This window comes from Ochotona curzoniae, unplaced genomic scaffold (assembly GCF_017591425.1).
Source record: "Ochotona curzoniae isolate NIBS_2020 unplaced genomic scaffold, NIBS_Ocur_1.0 scaffold_4701, whole genome shotgun sequence".
NCBI lineage: Eukaryota > Metazoa > Chordata > Mammalia > Lagomorpha > Ochotonidae > Ochotona > Ochotona curzoniae.
In genome coordinates, this window is record NW_024467122.1 from 41704729 (window position 1) to 41718579 (window position 13851).

Consider the following 13851-nt stretch of genomic DNA (forward strand, 5'->3'; position numbering starts at 1 on the left):
ATGAGGAGGTAGTTGAGTCTTTAGTCAAGAGTATAGAATGAAAACAAATCAAAATATGCTAATTGTGCAGAATTCTAAATGTTTTGAGTGTGTGGTGCCACCAAGATTATCACTAGGGAATAAGGTACAGTTCTGGGAGAAGCTGTGGAAGACAGAGATGACACGTGGAACCTCTTCTAGCTTATCTCACCTTGGGGTTTCCATTATCTCCTAACCCAGAAACAGGAGGGATTTCCAATTTTAAGTCCTCAGGGAGAAGACACAAAGTCTCTGATATTCAGGATTTAAACATTTCCCCTGAGTGTCATGCAAGGGAACAGTGCATGATCTAACCCTTCCACAGTTGACCAAGTTCTATCATTGTCATTGTTAATCCACATTTTGCAGCTTCCTGGCTTCAGGAGCTTGACACATAGATGCAGAACGTACCTCCTGTTGAATGAAAGGTCAGTCTCCTTTTCAGATTTAACAGGCGTAGGGTCTTGGGGATTTCTGTTGAATCCCAAGTCTCCCTTGAGTCTTCTAGGCGTTTTCTTCTCACTCTCTAGTGGTCTCCTCATCCTCTGGCTTATCTTTCTCCAGAAATTACCATTGCTAGCCAATGTCTGGCTTAATCTTCCTTTGGGAGCATGTTCATTGCAAGTTAGTTATGCACGAAAGCTCTAACATTCAATAACAGGGACTGATTATAAACCAATGACTTCTTCAGCTTTCTACTTCCCTGTATTCAGGCAACTGCCTGAATGCAGGGAGGATAAATTCTAAAAGGAAGAAAAAAAAAACAAACCTGTCACTTTGTATATTTGTATATAAAAACTACCAGCAAGTAAGTGAAGACATGGCTTCAAACGAAGCATTTTTAAGCCACTAGAGATGAAAGGGACTACTGGTAAGAGTGATAAGTCATTTCAGGATATTGGCTGTCTCACAGTACAGAACGTGAGGACTCCAGGATGGTGCAGGGTATTGAAATGCAAAAAAGAGAAGGAGAAATCTTTTAAGGTGATCCCCACCCTGCTGGAGATATCAAGGCATTCAGTGCATCCAGGGGTTGATAGGAAGAATTCCTTCCATATTTAGGGATAGGACTTATTGTCCTGCCATTGTAGATATAGGTTGATCTCAATGGAACATTTCACAAGGAGCAACAGAGGAGTATAAGGAGTCTCCTGTGACATGATTGATTCTATCACATTCCATTCTACTTCTTATGTTCTGTGCTTTAGTCCAAACATACCTGTTTACATGCTGCTGTTTTTCATTGAAGATACTCCCTTCTCCTGTTAAGTCCATATGAATTTTCTAGTGCTTATTTTGGGCACAACTTTTCTCTAAGCTATGATGTTTTTCTTCAATGTGGCTCCTTTTCTGTGTCCCTTCTTAATAATCTGTATGTACCTGCAGGATTCCTCCTGTCATCTTAAGAGGCAGTGAGCTACATGAGAGCGTCAATAACATCATCTTTACTTCTGAGTTAGAATAGAGCAGCATATGTAAAAATACAGAGCAAAAGTTAATGACTTTACTGGTTTAAGAACAAACAAAATGTTTTCCGTAGCTGAATGGAGAAGAGGTTGACTGAATCTCTAATGAGAAAGACCATGGAACCACTTTATCCTAGACATAAGGTACAAAAATGGCCCTACTTGTATTTATATAAGGGATGAGTGAGAAATGATATGAGCCTAATATTTGCAGGAACTAAAGACATTAGAGCTGTGCTAGGGAACAAGCAGGCTGGGGAAGAAACGAGTGTTTCTGTAAGAGCAATTCTTTGGCTTTAGATGGCTATGAAGACCAGCGCACTCCTGATCAGCTGAGGCGTTTTTAAAGATAATGTTTTGGAATATATCTTTGGATTGTGTTTTCTAACCTGGGATGCAGTCTTCTGAACTAGAGGGACTTGAATCAAAGGGTAAAAATTTTATTTCTGAATTCATGGTTCTGTCTCTGAAAAACCACCTGATAAGACCAACTCTTAGGAAAGGGCCACGGGTTGGAAGTTCCACTGGGTGGATATCATGGTCTGGAAAAGTTAACATTCCCTAGAATATTTAAGTTGAAGTTGACACTGAAGGAGTGTGAATAACTGGTTGATCAAATGAATCAGTGTAGTCTATTCTCATATTGCCTTTTTTCACATGGGACAAATTTTCTTTAGAAATTCGAACACTTGAATGAGAACCAGAGTTCAGTTAGACCCTTGAATTGTTGGTGAAAAGGATAACGAGGTGATATGTGATAACTTGAGGTGATATGTATACTAATAGCCTCGATTCTTGTGTCCTATTTCACAGTTGGGTGGTTGAAGTACAAGCAGGCTGGATTCACTGATAGTCTTGAAGGCTTATAGCCAGTCAAGCTTGGATTCTCATATCCTTTGTTAGTTGAAGGCTGTAAACTCATTTTTTGTGTGTGTGTGCTATTGTTTCACTTACTGCTTACAGCATTTCAAAATTAAGGAAAACCAAGAATGTAAATAACCTTTCCAAGGCAACTCAACCAAGCAGTGGAGAGATGCAGGAATTTAGAGCTAGAGGGAATCTGGCTCAAATTCTAATCCTGGTAGAATGGGAGTTACAGTCTTCCCAAAATTAGTTTTCCACTGTTTTTGGTCAACTTGCTGTTAGTGACATCATTATAATAATGAGTTCTCACCACTTAAGGTCCAAGAATGGGATATTTGAAGGTAGAATTTCCTGGCTTTTTCATTTCTAAGTTTTAGTTATAAAGGGGTTGGTGTTTGGTGTACAAACTGCCACTTGGGATACCTGTGTTCCATACTGGAGTGTCTGAATCCAGCTGCCTGCTGGGAGAGCAGTGGTAAGGCTCAAGCAGGTGGCTCTCTGTCACTCAGGTGGGAGACCTGGATGAGTTCTCAACTCTGGGTTTCAGCCTCACTCAACCCTGGCTCTCTCCTTTTCAAATGGAAATTAAAAATAACAATGAGTAGGACTAGTCTTTGCAAACATGAAATTGATCAGATGATGATGACTTCAGGTGCTCCAAATCTTAATAGCATCTGCAGCTGGAGAAAGTGGGGCTACATATGCCACGTTAGGTTAAATGTTTTAAGAAGAGCTGCTCACTTGTCCATATTGTCACACAGGTGGAAAAGATAATGGTTGTTGGCTGTAACCAGAGTAATAGCGCAACAGAATTCATCCTGGCAGGCTTCCCCAATCTCAACAGCACCAGTGCGGAACTATTTTCTGTGTTTCTTCTTGTCTATCTACTGACTCTGACAGGCAATGTATTGATCGTGGGTGTGGTAGGTGCTGATACTCGACTACAGACCCCCATGTACTTCTTTCTGGGTAACCTGTCCTGCCTAGAGATTTTGCTCACTTCTGTCATCATTCCTAAGATGCTGAACAATTTCCTTTCAAGGCAATACACTATTTCCTTTGTAGCATGTATCACCCAGTTCTATTTCTACTTTTTTCTCGGAGCCTCTGAGTTCCTCTTGCTGGCTGTCATGTCTGTGGATCGCTACCTGGCCATCTGTCATCCTTTGCGCTACCCGTTGCTCATGAGCGGAGCTGTGTGCTCCCGCGTGGCTCTGGCCTGCTGGGTGGGCGGACTCCTCCCAGTGCTCGGTCCCACAGTGGCTGTGGCCTCGCTTCCCTTCCGTAAACAGGGCGCTGTGGTGCAGCATTTCTTCTGTGACAGTGGCCCACTGCTCCGTCTGGCATGCACAAACACCAGGAAACTGGAGGAGACGGATTTTGTCCTGGCCTCTGTCGTCATTGTTTCCTCGCTGGCCATTACCGCCACGTCCTATGGCCACATAATCCTGGCTGTTGTGCGCATCCCCTCGGTTTCAGGCCGCCAGAAAGCCTTCTCCACCTGCACCTCCCACTTGATGGTAGTGACCCTTTTCTACGGCAGCGCCATCTTTCTCTACGTGCGGCCTTCACAGAGCGGCTCAGTGGAAGCTAACTGGTCAGTAACAGTGATTACCACGTTCGTGACGCCACTGCTGAATCCATTCATCTATGCCTTGCGCAATGAGGGTGTCAAGGAAGCCCTCAAGGACGTGTTCAGAAAGGTAGCAGTGGACTCTTCAGGAAATCTTGTGCTTGCTAAGATTTGCATTAAGAAAGCAGGAAGGTGAAAAGGGAGGGACTCAGCCGTCAGTCTCAAGTCTCAGCAGCCCCGGTTTCCTCTCTTACCGCCGTCGTCATCATGATCGTCGCAGTCAACAAGTCTGCCCTATCTCTTTCAGGTAAAACGTCTTGATTCTGTATTATACCTAATTATAATCCACATGGTTGTTGATATATATCCACATCACTATCATTTTGTAAGACCTTCCTACATATGCAAGCTTAACTTAAGGGCCTCTAGCCAACTTAGGAAATCTAAGGAGGAGGCTTCAGGAAAGTTATAGCTACCTAAATTTCATGTATTTGCACATATGTGAATTTATCTGGGAAGAAGCTCATAGCCTTAATTAAATATTTAGATTTATCTGTGCATGACTTGTTTTCAAAGTTAAAAACAGATTAAATATCTCAGTTGAATTCGTATTGCTTATGTAAATCAAGAAACTTTAAGAAAAGTTTCCTTATAGTTATAAAAAATAAAATAGGTTATCTGGACATTTTTGTACACACTTCACAGAAGAAATTGTATTCACCGCTAGAAAATAGCAATAACTATTCTTGGAAACGGCAGCTGCCTTTGCAAAGGCACATCAGCGAGGCAGTTCATGAGTCACAGCATTTAGTGTACTTTTATTTGCACTTTATTGAAAACATGTTAGGCATAATTTATTTTGTTGCTTGATTACACTCTTTGTTTTTTTTTTTTTTGCATTCTTACATCTGTTGTCTTAAGTTTTTGCTTTAGTAAAATTTGGATTGAGCCGAGGGACTTAGTACCACAGAAAGTCTTGGGACCCTGCATCCGTGTGGGAGACCCGGAAGAGGCTCTGGGCTATTGGCTTTGGATCAGCTCAGCTCTGGCTGTTGCGGCCACCTGGGGAGTGAATCAACAGATGGAAGATCATTTGGTCTCTCGTCCTCTCCATATATCTGACTTTCCAATAAAAATAAATAAATCTTTTAAAAAATTACAACCATTGCATCTTCCAAGAAATAGAATTTGTGGTTCAGTGAATACCTTAAAAGAGAATTAGGGTTCCTATTTGTAGTGTCCTTGAAAATCTTAGGGACAAATATTCATTTATTCGTGCATGAAAAAAGTTTTATTAAATGTCTTTGCTGAACCCTGTTGATATACAAATTTATGCTAAGGTGAACAAGAAATGGCTTTTAATCTCAAGTAGCTTGAACTTCAGAGAAGTCTAAGGGATAAACAATAATTTGAAAAAATGGGCATGATAAAAGGACATTGGAGATTATATGACAGTTGGTTTACCCTTTCTAGTATATTTTCTTATTGAAGAAATTTTCATGCATTAAGCAGGATCAATGCTACATTTAATTGCATCCGTCTGTACAGGATCTGTATAAAAAATAACAAATATCAAGATATTGGAAGTATACTAACCTCAAAACAGTGCTGTAAAATGGTCAAACTATTAACATCAGAAGAGAAACCACAAAGTTTCATTGGACATGAAAAACACCAATGCTTTCATCTAGACCCTCTGATAAATATATAAATATTTCTATCCTGAAAGATAATTGAGTACTTATGCAATGGAAGGATAATCAGTGATTTGAAGAGGGAAGACTCTTTAGGTGTGATATATTAGTTGTCTGCCTAGAAAGTAGATAAATAATCACTTTGAAAATTACCTAGGTTTATACAACATAAAAGCATGCAATTCTAGTTACTGGCCAAAAAGGAGTATTTGTGTAACAGTTGACAGTATTTCTGAATATTTCTCACATTGTGGCAATAAAATGTCAAGCCATCTATTCTCAGAACTTGATGCATTGTAAGAAATTAGTTTGGACTCAATTTGTACACATTTTGAATTTATTTTCTTCTTATTTTTTTAAGATGGAGATGCAGACAGCTCCCACCCACCGGTTTCTCCCTAAATGCCCGTGACAGCCGGGCTGGTGAATGTGGTGTATCTGTGAGTGTATGTGAGTAGCAAGTGTATAAACTTAGATATGCATGACAGTTTGTAGTGAAAAGACAAAAGGTTTTTATTGATATTTATTTTTTTAAATATTTTTTTATTGGAAAGGCAGTTCAGATTTATAGAGAGAGAAAGATCTTCCATCTGCTAGTTTGCTCCAGTCCAAAGCCAGGAGCCAGGAGTCCCTTCTGGATCTCCCACATGAATTCAGGGTCTCAAGGCTTTGGGCTGTCCTCTAACTGCCTCCCCAGGCCACAAGTAGGGAGCTAGACGGGAAGTAGAGCAGCCAGAACATGAACTGGCGCCCATGTGGGATCCTAGTACTTGCAAGGTGAGGATTTAGTCACTGAGCCATTGTACTGGGTTCTGATATTTAGTTTTTCCTTAAGATTTCACCATTGTGGACATGGAACTTGACATTGTTTTAGATAAACCTAAAAGACATTGTAGAAGCACAAAAGGTTTCAATTTGTATCATTGCACACATAAACTATTGATAATGCCAATAAAGTTAAATTTATCAAGTATTTCACTGTCTTAATCTCAGCAACACTTGGCACACTTAATCTCTTATTTGAAATTGTCAAGGTAGTTTTTTTTTTTTTTAAGATTTATTTATTTATTGGAAAGGCAGATATACAGAGAGGAGGAGAGACAGAGAGGAAGATCTTCCGTCCAATGATTCATTCCCCAAGTGAGCGCAACGGCCGATGCTATGCTGATCCGAAGCCAGGATCCAGGAACTTCTTCCAGGTATCCCACACGGGTGTAGGGTCCCAAAGCTTTGGGCCATCCTCAACTGCTTTCCCAGGCCACAAGCAGGGATCTGGATGGAAGTGGAGCTGCCAGGATTAGAACCAGCGCCCATATGGGATCCCAGGGCGTTCAAGGAAAGGACTTTAGCCACTAGGTCACGCCACCAGGCCCGCGGAGTGGCTAATTTTTAAAATGACGATGTATGTGTATTCCAACCCTTGGGAGACTAGGAAGAATGCCTATGCCAGCACCACACTTCAGTGGACAACAGGACACAGGATAGAGTAAAACACTCAACCATTACTTGCTGGTGAAAAAGAATGTGGAACATGAGAAATAAGTCAGTTCTGTGGATTTACAGAAGGCTCCGGAGAGCAGCTCTCACCTGTTAGATCTGAAGGAGGAGTTCCCCAGGTGAGAAAGGCAGAGGTCTTAGTGATCACAAACGACAAAGTGAGACATTAAAGTGTAAACACGTGCAGTGGTTTCCAGATACCCAGTAGTCTAATTTGGCTGGTTGTAGAAAGGGTAAAAGAAGTGGTAGAAGATGAGACTGGAAAGTCAATTTGAGGACTAACTGAAAAGGATATTAAACATTATTTTGTGGATCCAAGAAGCTAAAAAAAAAAAAAAAAAACCCTCACACATAACAAACTTATGTGTTTAAAGTCAAGAGCACACAAAGCAGACAAGTGGTAAAAGTTGAAAAAAAAAAAGCTAAGATGCAGTTGTAAAAAACAAAGTTAGCAATAGTAAATGAAGACATTCACAGTGGTGATAACAATGAGATGTGCTTCCAGCCACAAGGTACTCGAGATAGTCCAAAAAATAAGTATTTCAGATTCTTACAACAGAACCTAGCAAGCAGAAAGGGCCTAGGAGATATGTGTGAAGTGAATGAGAAAACCAGATAAGCTGATAATGGCCGCCTCCTTCAGAGCTACTGCTGAACTCTTAAAAGAAGCTTGGCTGTGAATCATCACCAGGCGGAGCATTCCCCTACAATTAGAATCTAATGGGACTAGTCAATGATTCACAGACTGCAAAAACTTTTGCATGCTGAGGAGGAAGAGAAACAGCAAAAACTTTTGCATGCTGAGGAGGAAGAGAAACAGCATTTCTGTATTTTTTTTTAAAGCCGCTTTTTAAATTTTCAACTCCTAATTGAAGTTCTGCCTTCACGCACAAAATTTGTGTTGTCTGGGAAACCTGAAGCTACTGTGTTAATAAAAACACGGTCACTCAACTCAGTAACACCCATCGGCAGGATTATTCCGAACTTTTGAGAGAAACGTTAGTGCTAAACACGGATGGGCTGCTCCAGGCTGTATAGCCAATTCACCAGAGACAAGAGTTGCCCTCGATCTCGGAGTCACACAGTGCTCCTCCAGGAGCCTTGCTGCAGCTCCTTGAGCTCAGGCAAACGCAGGCCTGTGTCCCTTCTCTCCGTGAATACCTTCCCAACGCGCTCCTGTGCCGGCCAGCCTTCAGCCCTGCCGGGCGGCGATTCCTCCAAGTCCCTTCTTGACTTGGATCTTCCTGAATTCAAGCACCTCATTTGCACCACCCCACTGGCCTCACCACTGGTGGCGGCAAGCACAAACTCCCAGGCCTTCCTGCAAGCATCCTTTGCAACAGGACCATCGACCTGGAAGTGAGGGTCTCCGGATAGCTCTTCCTCTTCTCGCGCTTCAGTCACCAGTCACAAAAAACCTTTCTTACCCTGTGGACGCACGACTTCTCTGAGCAGAACAGCGGAGAGCACAGACATTCTGTTCAAGTCGCCCCACTGTTGAGGAAGGACCAGTGACTCAGAAAAGCCTGACCTAAGGTGTGGGAAACATCTACGAACTACAACTCAATGTGGTGGATTCTGAGCAGAAATGGCAAGTACCTCTCACTGTCACCGTGCGCCTTGGGAAACACGTGGGGAGTGATTCCATTGCTCTGGCTTAGGTGGGAACCAGGGTCTTCGACAAACAAGTTTGTGCAGCGAAGGCTCTGCCTGGAGCCCGCTGCCTGGAGCCCGCTGCCCGGCGCCTGCCAGGCCGAGGCGGGAGCAGCCCCGAGCTCCATGGTGACCGGAGCCTTGGAACGCGGGCTCTGTTCCGCACTGTGACGCTCTAGTAGGTAGCTGTCTTCTTCGTGCCCAGCGGCTTGCTGAGAAACACAGCTTTCGCCCCATAAAAAAAAAAAAAAAAAAAGTGCCCGGCAGAGTGGGCAGGGCAGGGTGTTCCTGGCAAAAGAACACTTATGGGCAGCAGAGTGAATACCCATCCGGTTCCAGATTCCTTGGATGGAGATGATCTGTTTTCTCAACTAAGTGATCCAAAGACAGTTGGAGGAAATCTCCAGGAGGTGAACTTGGCCTTGGCAACAAGGATTGTCTTTTGACCACAATTGACTTACGTGGAGTTAAAAGGAGTAGGGCTCGTCCGGGATTTGAACCCGGGACCTCTCGCACCCAAAGCGAGAATCATACCACTAGACCAACGAGCCTGAACTGATGTACTAATTTTGCGCAAAATTGCTTACCATGCCACTGGTAGACGCCTTGGGCATTTCTGATGCCTTCATTCTTTGCACGGATTTCCTTCATCCCTGCCTAAAGACAGTCCGGACCCTGGTAGAAAAGTCCAGGCTGAGAGTTAGGGAGGAGTGTGTGAGCACACCACCTGGGGCTGATGGATCCGGGAGTAATTCTAACTTCTGATTGTGCAGTGGTGGTGGAATAGGATCTTCAACTCACCTTCTGCAGCGCATTGGTTGCTCAACGTTACAACACTTCCATGCCATACGGGGCTTTCGCCTCATAAAACTTGGCTCCATGAACTTGGTGATACCGTCCTAGTTTCCAGGCACATTTTAAGGCACGCTTGAGCCAAGTGACTCCTTTTCTGTAGCTTTGCATGGAAACAGCTTTCTCCAAAAACATGGGTGGGTCGGGGAGCGGGCAACGACCCCTGCTCCGCGGCCCCTTCTGCTCGAGGGAACTGAGCTCCTGGGCTGTGGCTTTATCTTCCCGCAGGCCATGGCAAGGTCTGACCTGGCCACAGGGCCCAGGAGGGAGCAGGGTCTTGGACCCCCGAGCCGGACGACGGAGGGACCGCGGGGCCAGGAGCCCGGCTCCAGCCAGGCTTAGAGCAGAGGGAAGCCCAGGCAGACGCCCTCCCTGCGGCCAGCCTGAATGGCCCTTTCCTCCTCGTTCAGGCTTCAAGAGCCGGTCGGTCTCTGGTGGAGCTGCGGCCTCGACTTAGCGTTAGGAAGAGGAGCGCTCAAAGATCCCGGCAAGGCGGGAGCAGGTAACTACCAGAAGGACGCTGACGCCGGCCCGCATCTCTTTCCGCAGGGCACAAGGTGCGGAGTGCGCGCTGTGACCGGAGGCAGAACAGGTGCCCTGGTCCAGCGCAGCTGTTGTTGCCTTCAGACACAAGGAGACATGTCAATACTCCTCCTCTTCATTTTAATTGTGGATTGAAACTTATTTAGATGTTAATTCTGTGTATGCCATAAATGTGACAAATTCCACATCGTGATGAGGCTTGTGTGGTGGCTTTGTAGCTCAAGGGCTAGAGCACTGGCCTTGTAAACTAAGGGTCGGGGGTTCAAGTCCCACTGGGGCCTGTGGGGATTGTCAGTTTTACGTGGACGGTTTTGTTAATTGGCGAAGGAAAAAGGTGAATCCTTTGTTAATGAAAGTCAGATTCTGCACATTTGGGAAGGACTTCATTAACTGGTGGAGGAGATCTGCTGGCGCGGGCGGGATCTGCCATCCCTTCCTGGATGCACACTGCAGGTTCACCAACAGCCAAGACGCCGAGTCCTGTACGCCCTCCGCTTAGAGCTTTCCTGGTTCTCCCGCTTTCTCCTCGTGCCCGGCGAGCAAACCGGCTTACTCTGAGCCGGCTGTTCCAGAAGCTGCGCAGGTGCTCCTCCGCCCCGGTGGCTAACGCTTTGCTCCCTGACTCGTTTCTTCGGACTCAAATTTCGATCCTATTGTTTCGGGGTTGCCCTTAGGGCGGAATGTGCTGTGTGTGTGTGGCTGCAGACACCCCTTGAACGCCAAAGTCCCAGATACAGAAAACCCAGACTGCTTGCTAGTTGCCACGCCGAGCATAAATACTTACTCCCGAGGGCTCCATTCGTTCCCTTCGATAGCTCAGCTGGTAGAGCGGAGGACTGTAGAGTGTTGCACCACTGTCATCCTTAGGTCGCTGGTTCGATTCCGGCTCGAAGGAACAAGTTGGTTTTTCTTGGCTTCAGTCTTCTACTCCATCTCCAAACCTTGTTACATCCCTGTGTAATCTGATTTACAAAAGATATGAATAAGACCTCGCGTTTGGTTCTTGTATCTCCTAGTCTTTCAAACTAGCTAGCAGCTACATGAAAAACAGTCCCTCAGTAACAGAAAGGACGCACCATTAAAACAAGGGGCTATGGCTTCACTATAACCTAGATAGTATTGTTGATATACATGCAAGGATTCAATGTCAAGCATGTTCTTGTAGAATGTCATCACTTTCTTAGGGACAGTTAGGCATTATAAACCAATTGGCATAGCATGATCAAAGTCAATTGCTGCTTCTAGAAATGTGTAAGATGAAAAGATAAAATATGCCATAAGTTTCTTGTGATGGGCTTTTTTCCCCTAGTTTTACTTTGTTTTCACTTGTATGTTACATTTCTTCTGTCATCAAATTTTATTGTCTTGAATTTAAAAATATATATATTTAAAAGGAAGTCACAGGCATATGTGGACCTCATTCAGGGACAGAGAAAGTGAGTAAGGAGGGGAAAGTTGGGGGAATGTGTGTACTATTATATATATAATTTAGATAATTGAGAGGGATGCATGCCCATGTGAATCTCCAATTAGAGTGGGGAGGGTCGAGGTTTGAGGAAGATGGGTGGAACAAAATTTATTTACTCCTGTGTCCACAAGAGGGGAGTGGCAGGGGACCACTCCTTGCTGTCAAGCCACATCAACACCCTGGGATTTGGCAGTCATTTGATCATACCTTAGAGATCCCGTCCCAGTATAGGGAGGCATGTTTCGAGGGTGTTACTTGATGGCTTTGACAGCAGTTTTGAGATGTCAGCTTCATTGCAGCAGGATTGAGAAATCTTTCCACGGTCCACTGGCTGAACAAGTTCGCCTCAGTGTGCATTCATAGACTTGCTGCAAAGCTTGGCCAAGAGAGTCATCTAACCTGTTCTGCTTTCCATCCTCTGACCTCCCCTATTGGCCTAGACGAGCCGCCTTCCCAGACTCCACTCCTGGCCTCGTGCTGCCAGCCACTTAAAGAAGCCAACCAGTGCTGTGAAGTCACCTGAAACCCAGCACAAGCTGGACACACACTGCTCAGCTCCAGTTTTAAGAATCACTACCCTTCAAGATCGACAGCAATACAGAACTACTGAACTACCAAAACCACTTGAGCCAGGACCCCCCCGAGCATGCCCCACATCGGGGACCTGGGATGGGTGGGAGGCTGGGTAGGGCTTCTCTGCTTATTTTCCCCAGATATAGGAAGGAAAAAGAGAATGTGAAAACATATGTCCTTGACCCTTTACACCCTAGGCAAATATGTAAAAATTTTCAAAACTAAAATTTATACAAAAGAAAAAAAAAAGATTCACCAGCCCACCTGCTCCCTCTGCGCATTGCGAAACAAGCGACTTTCTTCTAGCTCTCTGGCAACAGGGATGGGTGGCTTGTGGTATGTGGGGGTGAACTGACACCATTTTGGGGTTTCTAAAATACACTCACCCAGATACATTGTAACCACTGTACAATGTAACAATGTTCAGTAACCTGTACATCAGAGTTGACGGCAGATTTATTCATACCTGTCAGGACGAGAAAGCAACCAAGACGTCTTGCAGGGTGGATGGACACATAAACGGTGGCACACACAGACGTGGGGAATAGCTTTCAGAAGCAATGAGTCATCAGGCTGTGAAAGAAAGACACGGAGGTAAAGCGTGCGGCACAACCCTGAGAGCAAGAAGCCTATCTGTGAAACAGCCTGGGAAGGCAACAGTGTGGGGACAGTTGATCAGTAGTTTTCAGGGGTTTGAGGTGACCCTGCTGTAAGACAAACAGACCTGGCAGGAGGGTGGCCAAACCAACAGCATCCCTGTTACCCAGAATCAGCCAAGAATCAGCTTTGAAGAGGTTTTGAACTCTTAAACACCATCTGCAAAATCAAATTCTAAGTTATTGTTAAACTTCCTTTTTCGTGCTCCCCAGAAGGTAAAATGCTAGAGAACTCGAAATCTACTGGGTTTTGGTTTTGTCTGTCCAGCCAGCCAAACAGCCAGCTGTCCAGTTCAACTACAAAACTAATCTGATTCAAGCCAAACTAGAGTCTACTCCAGAGTATTGTTAGAACGGTGCCCGAGTTGGCCGCGTCATTTCTGCGCAGCCTTCCAGGCTAGAAGGGGCCTGAATCAGCTCAAGAGACTGATGGGATGACGTGGTGAGTTTTTGAAGAGGACGCCTAAACCGCTGTGGTTCGCCTCTCACAAAAGCGGTATGCTCACAAGTCCGGGGAGGGACCTGTGGGCAAATGGGACTGCCCTGCCGAAGTGGAACATCTTCGGAGAAAATCCTTGATGCTTTGGGCTGCGAATAGAGAAACGTCAGAAAAAGGCTGATTTAGGGTTGTCAGTAAGATGGGACAAAGTCTCCAGCGATATGCTCTGTATTTTAGCACCGGGAGAAATACGATACCCAAAGTAAAATGCACAACTGGCAGTGATGGGATTCGAACCCACGCCTCCGAAGAGACTGGAGCCTAAATCCAGCGCCTTAGACCGCTCGGCCACACTACCGGAGCGATCCTTCTGGTACTGCTGTTTCATCTCCAGGCATTAGGTCCCGGGGTCCAGGACCGAAAATTTTAGACTTTGACAGGAGACGGAGTTCCCCTCGCCGTTCTCGTTCGTTCCAGAACCCCAGCGAATCCAGACAGAGGAGAAAAGGCCCAGGAGAAGGCCCGGGAGAGCACCAACGACGATTGTTAGCGTGA

The 13851-nt window shown here is 44.9% G+C and overlaps 1 protein-coding gene and 3 non-coding genes across 4 annotated transcripts; 2 read left to right on the top strand and 2 right to left on the bottom strand.

The window, feature by feature from the left end:
* Positions 1-3121: 3121 nt before the first annotated feature.
* On the top strand, positions 3122-4117 carry LOC121148345 (olfactory receptor 6S1). Its single transcript, XM_040968404.1, has one exon. It carries the CDS (start codon positions 3122-3124, stop codon positions 4115-4117), a length of 996 nt encoding a protein of 331 aa, XP_040824338.1.
* A 5127-nt stretch (positions 4118-9244) lies between these two features.
* Positions 9245-9316, bottom strand: TRNAP-UGG. The gene has a single exon. It is a non-coding gene; the product is annotated as a tRNA-Pro (tRNA).
* A 1649-nt stretch (positions 9317-10965) lies between these two features.
* TRNAY-GUA lies at positions 10966-11055 on the top strand. The gene is given in 2 exon segments: positions 10966-11002; positions 11020-11055. It is a non-coding gene; the product is annotated as a tRNA-Tyr (tRNA).
* Positions 11056-13572: 2517 nt separating this feature from the next.
* On the bottom strand, positions 13573-13654 carry TRNAL-UAG. Its single transcript has one exon. It is a non-coding gene; the product is annotated as a tRNA-Leu (tRNA).
* Positions 13655-13851: the final 197 nt, after the last annotated feature.

What these genes read in the sequence shown, in the direction of transcription:
- LOC121148345 (XM_040968404.1), top strand. Translation starts at nt 3,122, where the DNA reads ATGGTTGTTGGCTGTAACCAGAGTAATAGCGCAACAGAATTCATCCTG.